Source organism: Daucus carota, chromosome 9 (genome assembly GCF_001625215.2).
Source record: "Daucus carota subsp. sativus chromosome 9, DH1 v3.0, whole genome shotgun sequence".
Classification (NCBI taxonomy): Eukaryota; Viridiplantae; Streptophyta; class Magnoliopsida; order Apiales; family Apiaceae; genus Daucus; species Daucus carota.
In genome coordinates, this window is record NC_030389.2 from 12,117,004 (window position 1) to 12,125,443 (window position 8,440).

Here is an 8,440-nt window from a genome sequence, read left to right on the forward strand (position 1 = left end):
ATACCACCATAATAACATGTTATGTTTGTTGTTGACTAGCCGTTGATTTTTGTCCGTGGAGTTTTCTTCTTATTTTACCAATTCACAAGCCGTAGCAAATCAACCGGGGTTTATCTGTTGTAACATAAAATATGTACAAATCCAACAATTTTTAAATTTATTATTTAAAATATATAACCCTACACAGATATAATATTCACGAGAATTGGAAATGTATATATTTAAATATACATTATATTGACTTTTTTGTTATTTTAAAATTTATTATAATGTTAAATAATTTTATTGGAAAAAATATATGAATATTTTATTTATTGGAGAGTTCGAAAACTATTATATTTTTATTTATACATAATTTTCAATTAAAAAGTGTCTTTATAGAATTCAATTTTATATATATATAATATTATAAAAATATAGTACTCATAAATCATAAATGTAATATATAATACAGCAAGTATATATAATGATAATGATCTACTTTATGAAATTTTAACTTATAAAAAATATTAAGAAATTTAAAATGATTATTTATTTAAATTTATAATTCGCTACTCGCGGACCGCGCCGGTTCAGGGGCTCAACCCGCACGGACAGTATGTATATATGGTCGTCATCTTAACCGAACCTATCCCCAAGCCTCTCTTGTGAAGAAAAATCTCACATCAAATCAATGGAGACTCGAAAGAAATCAAAGCGTTTATCAAAAAGCTGGTCAGATAATTCACAAATAAATAAGCTTGATGATGGTTGTCTTATGCATATATTTAGTTTCTTACTCCCAATTCCAGGTACTCTTTTTCCCTAATATTTTATTGTCTTTTAGCTCAATTTAGTGTTGTTAATTGACTTGTTTTGTACACCCTTTATGAAATTTCAACGATTAGTGTGAAAAAGATTGAATCTTTGTATTGATTATGATGTATTTCGTGCTCAAAACCCTGATTTCTCCACATGCTTATCAGCTTTTAGGTCAAACAAATGTTAATTAAGTCATTTTTATCCCTTTTTGATAGTTTAGTGACTTGTGTGTAAAAGATTGAGTTTTTCTACTGGTTGTGATGTGTTTGGATGTTAAAAACTCATACTTTTATAATTGTAGCCAATAACTTTTTAAGTTAATTCAGTGTTAATTGAGTGATTTGTGAACCCATTTTAATAATCCAGCGATTAATGTGAATAAAATTGGATTTTTGTATTGATTATATTGTGTTTGGACACTAAATCCTTAATTTGTTGATCAAGAATTCCTATTGAAGTTTTTTGCCCTTTGTCTATATGCCTGTCAAATGTCAATATTTAACTCGATTAAGTGTTAGTTGAAAAGATTTGGCGAACCCTTTTGATATTGTAGCAATGTTTGTGAAAATGTTTGGACTTCTATTATAGTGATGATTGTGTTCTTGGATCTAATTCGTATTACAATACCTAATCTGGAATGCAAAATTCTAAAGATTAGTGTTTCACGTTTGATGTGAAAGTGATTCGGGGTCTCAAAATTACTATTATCTTAAAAGATTAGTTTTTTATGGGTTTTCTTAATTTTTGGAGGTGTTGCAATGACACAAGAAAGTCTGTCCACTGTTGTAATTAGTAAAAGTTTCCTTAGAGGTCTATGCATTTTTCGATTGCATTTAAGTGCTAGGTGATGATCTTTCAAGTACTTTCTTTATTTGAAAGAAGGTGAACTGTGAACACATTGAGTATGCTTTGTAAACTGGCATAATTTAGGGAAGTTTCTACTACCTATTCCTTTGAACGGACAAGGGGTTTTTAGTATGTGGGCCTTCAATCTCTATGCTGTTAGAAGTTTGATATCTCAAGACTTTGGGTAGATATCAGGGTTTTGTAAATGAATTCTGGCTTCACGAAAGATTATTTTATTGACAACTACATGGATATTTTGCAACAGATTAAGTTAAAGGGATGCAATAGAAAGTAATAATCTCTGGTGGGAAATTATTATTTTGATTGTGGTTTACATGTTCATGCCTGTGTTAATTTTTTACTTTGTCCCTGACAGTAAAAGATCTGGTAGGCATTGTTAATTGCTGAAGGTTATATAGTTGTATTGTTTGGAATTACTGAAGATTTTTATACTCTGCTGAACTTTTTTTTTCAGTTTCTATATTTGTAGTTGTGTGTCTAAATTAGCATAAAATAATTAAAAATTTTATATCTGAGTGTTACATTGAATGTGAATAAGATTGTAGTTGTATTGATGATTTATTTCAATACTAGTTAAAAATGTAGACTATAATGTAGATATAAAATGCTACTTTATGTGGTACTGTTATGAATGGCTGTTGAGTTTGCAGATCGGTATAACACCGCCCTCGTTTGCCACAGATGGATGTTTCTGGCATGTCACCCTCGATTATGGTTACGAGTAGATAGGATGGTCAAAGATCTGTCTCAGCCTGGTGTTTTCCCTACTGTGGAAGCGGCTGTCTCTGCTGCAAGGTTAGTTATTTTGTCCTGCTAGACCTCACGAGTCTCTATATCCAAATCAAACTAATTAAGACTTTGGCATGCAGGCCTGGGGACACCATTTTAATTGGGGCAGGAGGGAGCCATATTGCTTCAAATATTCAGATAAAGAAGCCACTTTGTCTGGTATGTTCTTGGTTTTCTTCCTTGAAAAAGCCAATTAAGTGCATGTTTCCTCGGTATTGCTCGGCTTAGTAAAGTGAAATCAGTTGTGATGCAGTGCAGTATTTTTTCATTGTGTACTTGTTCAACTTGCCCATTTTTATGTTATATCTTAAGAACTATACAGATACAGGGGCCATGGTTTATTTTGCTGTTGAAGCAGGTGTTAGAAATGCTTGTTTTTCTATACAAGTCTGTTAGATTTTTCCTGCATGCTTGTTTTTCTATACAAGTCTGTTAGATTTTTGCTGCCCTATAATTTCTTGAGTTGCCGGATTCTGGATTTTTTTCAGCGATTCCCAACATCATTTGATGACACATGTTTTATTTGATGTAGTTGTAAAACAGTCTGAATTGTTTTGTCACTGCTGATACTGATTACTGTTTCTCTGTCATTGTGTATGGTGCACTTGGATCTTTTTTTGGTTTCTTTTTATCTTTTGTATGTCATTTGTTTATTCGGTGTTTTTCATAATATTTGTAATTTATTTACTTGTAGAAATGGTCGTTTTGAAAATTTTAAATCAAATCTTTAATCATTGTTTGTTGCCCCCTCTCCCCCCAAAAAAACCCCAACAAAATGAAAAACACTCTCTTTTTAAAGGTGAAGCTGGTGAATTTGTATGGAGTCATTTTCTAAATTACCAGATTTATCTCCTAGTGACACATCTGTTTCCAACTAAATCATTGTGTAGAGCAGGGGGAGTTTTTCTTTCACTTATCGACAATTTGGTAAATAAAGTCTCATTGGAACATATAAATGCTATATCATCTAGTACTCTTGGCTTCTTCAGCAAGATATTTACACTTTCCAGTTTGATTGTGGGGTGCATAACAACGATTATTTGAAGATATAGTACTATCGTTCCGCTTTCTGTTTGGACAATTTTTCAGATTGGTGGAGGTGATGTTCCTGAAGAAACGACTCTGATATGCTCTCGTGGTTCAGAGAGGTATAATATAATTTTTCTTCTGTCCTTTTTTTTTGTAATATCTTATATAATATCTAGGTGCCTGAATGTGTACTTGCATGAAGTCTTTTTGGCTGAACTACGAGTACTATGACTTCCCTTTAGAAAGCAAGAAAAACTAATGTTACTCCTGTATTCATCCCTACCTTGAGTAATATATTAAACGTTAAACAGGCACAATTTCTATAATCAGTTTTTAACATACATATTGTGTGTTCTTTTTGCTATCTGCTCATTAATTGTTGACTTTAACCAGCGCGTTGGAGTTCTTGTCCACATGCAAACTAGCCAACTTGACTGTGAAGGCAGAGCTAGGTTGCTGCTTGCTTCATCGAAGCGGGAAGTTGATAATTGATTGTTGCTTTCTCCAGTGCGAGTCAGACCCCTTAGACTATCTGTCATATGCGATTATTAGCACATCTAGCTGCCCAAAGGTCGCTCCATCGTTGCTGAAATGTTGTGGCGATGGTGTCTCGGTTTCTCAAACTCGAATAGAAGGGGGTGCGAAGGCTGTCTTGACGAGCGGAAGCCTAGCATTGCAGCGAGTTCGTGTTATTTATGCTCAAACCAGTATCTTTTTTTGGTTTGATGTAGAGCATCGGGAGCAATGAAGTCGTCCCCGCAGTTCTGTTGTACTTTATGCCTTTTCAGCTCTCTCATGCAATCATGTTGTAAAACCATAGTCTGTAAGAATATATTTGTTTATTTTTCACTTTCATTTTCCAGGTTTTTAGTCTTGTAGGATATGTTTTACATTATGTATGTTTAACAATAAATCATAATGCCCGGGCATAATTACCTCCAATTTAGTCTATTTATCCATATATTGGTATCAATATATTTAAATATGAGGTAATCTGGAGTTGTTTAGAAGCTTTATAGAACTTTGGCTCTTGCTCCAAGCGAGCTTTGTGTTGTAAAAAAAACACTGAACAAAAATTAATTGGATTGATTGAAGATTAAAAGAATAATTAAATTAAATATCGGAAATTTAATCAGTTCAGCGAGTTGTGATTACTCGCTGTGATTAATCAGTGATCACGACTAATCACTGATTTTTACAATATCTTCAATAAGTAGAATATACATACTTGATTTCAAATTATTTTATTGATTCATTAGGGTAAGATAAACATGGAATACATATTTCGTGTTTATGCTTTAAAGCGTTTCAAATCATACTACCGTTTTATCAAAAAATTGTGTAAAAATCGAAGAAATACAACCATGAAGGATTTTGAGTACATGATCTATCGACACGATCGACTTTGATTCAGGTTTCACCCATCTCATATATAACTTACAGTATAGAAAAACAAACTGATTAAGAAAGTAGTATACAATTATGATTAAAATTGAACCCTGAAACTAACAGAAACATGAAAGAGCAAGGGATATTGACAAATAACCTATTTTCCTGCAGGTAAACTTGCGATATTAATTGCAGCTAGTTTGACGAAGGCAATCTTTTTTCCTGATATATTTCCAAATTTATCTTTCCAGTTACATTTTTTAGACGATGGGAAAATATACGTAATCAAAGGAGCTCCAGATATTCTATTGAGTTAAAAAACAAATTATACCGTCTACCTGCTAATACAAGAAAATAACAAGGAAGACATGATAATAGAATATAAATTGTATGCTAGGAATCATACATTCTGATAGAATGACACAAGATACGAGTAGGAGGCCGTGTCCGGATCCATTATCATTTTGTATATACACGCCATACATACTTGGCCTACCCCGGTTCCCGGATAAGAGTAAGAAGCCGTGTCCGGTTCCATTATCATTTTGTATATACACGTTATACGTACTCAGCCTACCCCCGTTCCATTATCATTTTGTATATACACGTCATACATACTCAGCCTACCCCGCATCAAGCACCAAGCTCAAAGCCAAGAGGCTGTATCAGACTCCATTGTCATTTTATACACGTCACACGTACTTGGCGAGTCTGTACCGAGTCGGTCACATTAGGCACCAAGCTCAGAGTCCTGCACCGAGCCGAGCGTATTGTTTATTGTACCACCTATCAAGACAACAAAAATTTGTTGCTAACCTGCTTTGTTTTATTGTAATTGGAAAATAATCATGGATCTTCCATAAACTAAAGGAGAACTTCACTAGCCCTGAATTTTCAAGAGTGATTCTTTAGGGAATAATTTAATCCCCTCGACACTATGTCATTGGCAATCTATTATGAACCTACAAGATCTTCTAGCAAATCCAGGAGACATTCTTCTATACAATTGTGAAAAACAGTTTATCAGCCACTGCAGTTCATATAGTTTCCTGACCCTATGTTATTGGCAATCTATTACGATCCTACAAGATCTTCTAGCAATCCAGGAGACATTCTTCTATACAACTGTTACAAACAGTTTAACACTGCAGTTCATATAGTTTCCTGAATATATAACAAGGTTATGCATCCACAAATGTCAAATTTTAAATATCTCCAGTGGTATTATATAATCTAACACCTCAAGTCTCAACTATATCCCTAGTCCCGTGATCTCCTCAATACCTTATTACTGTTAAAATTGAAAGTATGTAATGGCTGCGACCGCAACATATAATGAAATATGCAGATAGCGAAAAAGAAATGATGCAGTAGAAATATTCTGATCCCAAAGTATAGAAACATTTCTATACACATACCAAATGATAATACATTTGAAAACACAATCCAGTCACATTTGGAAAAGGTTCATAACATTTACCTCTAACCATTTTTATTGAATGTAATTGTCGAGAGACTCGAGACAACCACGAGCAGCATGTAGGAGTTCCATACCCACATAAGCATAGTACTATAACATCCTAGACACCATATGCTAAGACATCATCAATTTACAAGCATAATATACACAATAAGCTTTGTATCCCTACATCCAGAGAGAATGAAGCATTCATAATCACCATACCATACACACGACTGCGATCAAGAGTTAAGATCACTCCACCCTCAATCCTTGTCTGCAAACAAACCGTCTAAATACCTATGTAATCAATAATCTAACCCCTTAACCAACATTCAATCACAACAAGTCGGGCAACGAATCAACCCGTTCTCATTACATTCATCACACCTCTTCAACATATCCGCATCCTCATCGAATATCTTCCTACTCCCATCACAAGTTACACACGGTATAAACCTAACATCTCCACATGAATAACAAACAAACCCCGGTTCCCTGGTCGACAACCCCTTAAGATACTTCCTCAATTCCCCTGTCTCGTTCAATTGCTTAACAATTTCCGCGCCACCAATGTGCTTTCCCTTTATAAAAACCTGAGGCAAACTAACATTTTTTCGTCCCATGATCTTTTCCAATTCATTTCTATAGGCCGAGTCCATGGAAATATCTCTCTCGTCCACATTAATCCGAAAGCCCCGTAAAATCATTCTCACAGAATAACAATCCTCAAAAGTCCTTCGAATTCCCCGTAAACTGGTGAAATAAACAACGACTTTATCACCCGGCAAACTAATTGAAAAATCATCCTTAAAAGAAACCCTAGAATCCGATAACACCGATTTGTGGCTACTATCCGGAGGCTCGGTCTCCGATGGTTTCGAATGTTTTCTCGACTCGAATAAATTGCGAATACCCAAGACCTTCCCTTTCACCGTTTCGAAAGAATTAGACGGTTTTCTCATCGACCCACTTCGATCAAACGATGAATTACTACTGGGGTTCTTGGAATACTCATTGGCCGACGAATTAATGGTTAAAGATCGGTTAAAGAGCGATGATTTCAGGAAATTCTCACGAAACCCGGACATTTTTTGTGTTGTTGAGCTGAAAAAAGTGAAGATGAGAGAGATTGTTGTGTGGGTAATAAAGATTGGATTGGTGGGTATGAATCGGAGGAAGTGAATGATGAAAAGAGGGAGAGAGAGAGAGAGAGAGATAGATGTTTTTTTAAGGCGTAGAATGAAAGCAAATGGGAAGGAAAAGGCGAAAGAGATGACGGAACAAAATGGCTTTTCATATATATGCATACAGGATACATGTGCATACTAAAAGATTGATATTTTTTGAACAAAGATTATGAACAATTTTTTTATTATTTTAAAAAGTTAAAAATTATATTTTAAAATAAATTATACGTATTTTATAATAATATAATTTGTAAATATTTTTTCAATTATATAATATATAAAAAGTTTAGTCAAAATTTGGTCAGTTTTGATTGTTAAAAGTCAAAATTAGACGACTAAAAAAAGACGGAAGGAGGAATATATTAGCTGTGTACACATTAGGGCTGAGCATTCGGTCGGTTAGGTTCAAAACCAAATCGAAAAAACTGAAAACTGAATTAGACTTTTTTCAGAAACCAAACCGAATTATTATTCTGGACTGAACCGAACCGACCGAATTATTTCGGTTTCGGTTTCGGTTTGAAAAACCCAAAAATTTTAAACAGCTTGTATTGCTTGTAAATTACAATCTGTAATTAAAAATATCATTCAACCAAACTTCACTTGATTCATACACCACTTAAAAATAACAAATTAAAGTCTGATTATTTAAAGTTTACATTAAAACAAATGGGACTACTCAATCTAGCATCTGCTGATTTACATTACAAAAGTACAGTGAAATTCAAAAAGAAATAAAATGCTTCCAATCCTAGAATTTTAGACTGCATCTGCACGACTACACACGGAACTTCTCCAGCCTCCGCAATTCACAAGCAATGAAAATCAAAACTAAAAAGTAAGAACAGATATTTGATGAAGCACATTACTACACACATGTGTGTGTATGTCGGAGGGTGAGAACAATTCCGACTCT

The 8,440-nt window shown here is 34.1% G+C and overlaps 2 protein-coding genes across 3 annotated transcripts; one reads left to right on the top strand and one right to left on the bottom strand.

The window, feature by feature from the left end:
* Positions 1–598: 598 nt before the first annotated feature.
* Positions 599–4,445, top strand: LOC108201751 (F-box protein SKIP5). The gene is made up of 5 exons (XM_017370039.2): positions 599–791; positions 2,319–2,463; positions 2,538–2,616; positions 3,547–3,605; positions 3,880–4,445. The coding sequence occupies exons 1-5, from the start codon at positions 674–676 to the stop codon at positions 4,232–4,234; spliced, it is 756 nt and encodes a 251-aa protein (XP_017225528.1). The 5' UTR covers positions 599–673; the 3' UTR covers positions 4,235–4,445.
* An 807-nt stretch (positions 4,446–5,252) lies between these two features.
* LOC108201752 (uncharacterized protein At5g39865) lies at positions 5,253–7,618 on the bottom strand. 2 transcript variants are annotated; one of them, XM_064084008.1, is made up of 2 exons: positions 6,356–7,618; positions 5,253–5,626 (listed from the first exon to the last, which is right to left on the bottom strand). In XM_064084008.1, exon 1 carries the CDS (start codon positions 7,423–7,425, stop codon positions 6,670–6,672), a length of 756 nt encoding a protein of 251 aa, XP_063940078.1. In that variant the 5' UTR covers positions 7,426–7,618; the 3' UTR covers positions 5,253–5,626; positions 6,356–6,669. The 2 variants fall into 2 exon arrangements, with proteins under 2 accessions (XP_063940078.1, XP_017225529.1); XM_017370040.2 differs by having other exon boundaries at positions 5,253–5,661.
* Positions 7,619–8,440: the final 822 nt, after the last annotated feature.

Coding starts and splice junctions, on each gene's coding strand:
- LOC108201751 (XM_017370039.2), top strand. CDS start 674: ATGGAGACTCGAAAGAAATCAAAGCGTTTATCAAAAAGCTGGTCAGAT. Junction 792..2,318: donor TTTCTTACTCCCAATTCCAG/GTACTCTTTTTC, acceptor TTGAGTTTGCAG/ATCGGTATAACACCGCCCTC. Junction 2,617..3,546: donor TAAAGAAGCCACTTTGTCTG/GTATGTTCTTGG, acceptor ACAATTTTTCAG/ATTGGTGGAGGTGATGTTCC.
- LOC108201752 (XM_064084008.1), bottom strand. CDS start 7,425: ATGTCCGGGTTTCGTGAGAATTTCCTGAAATCATCGCTCTTTAACCGA.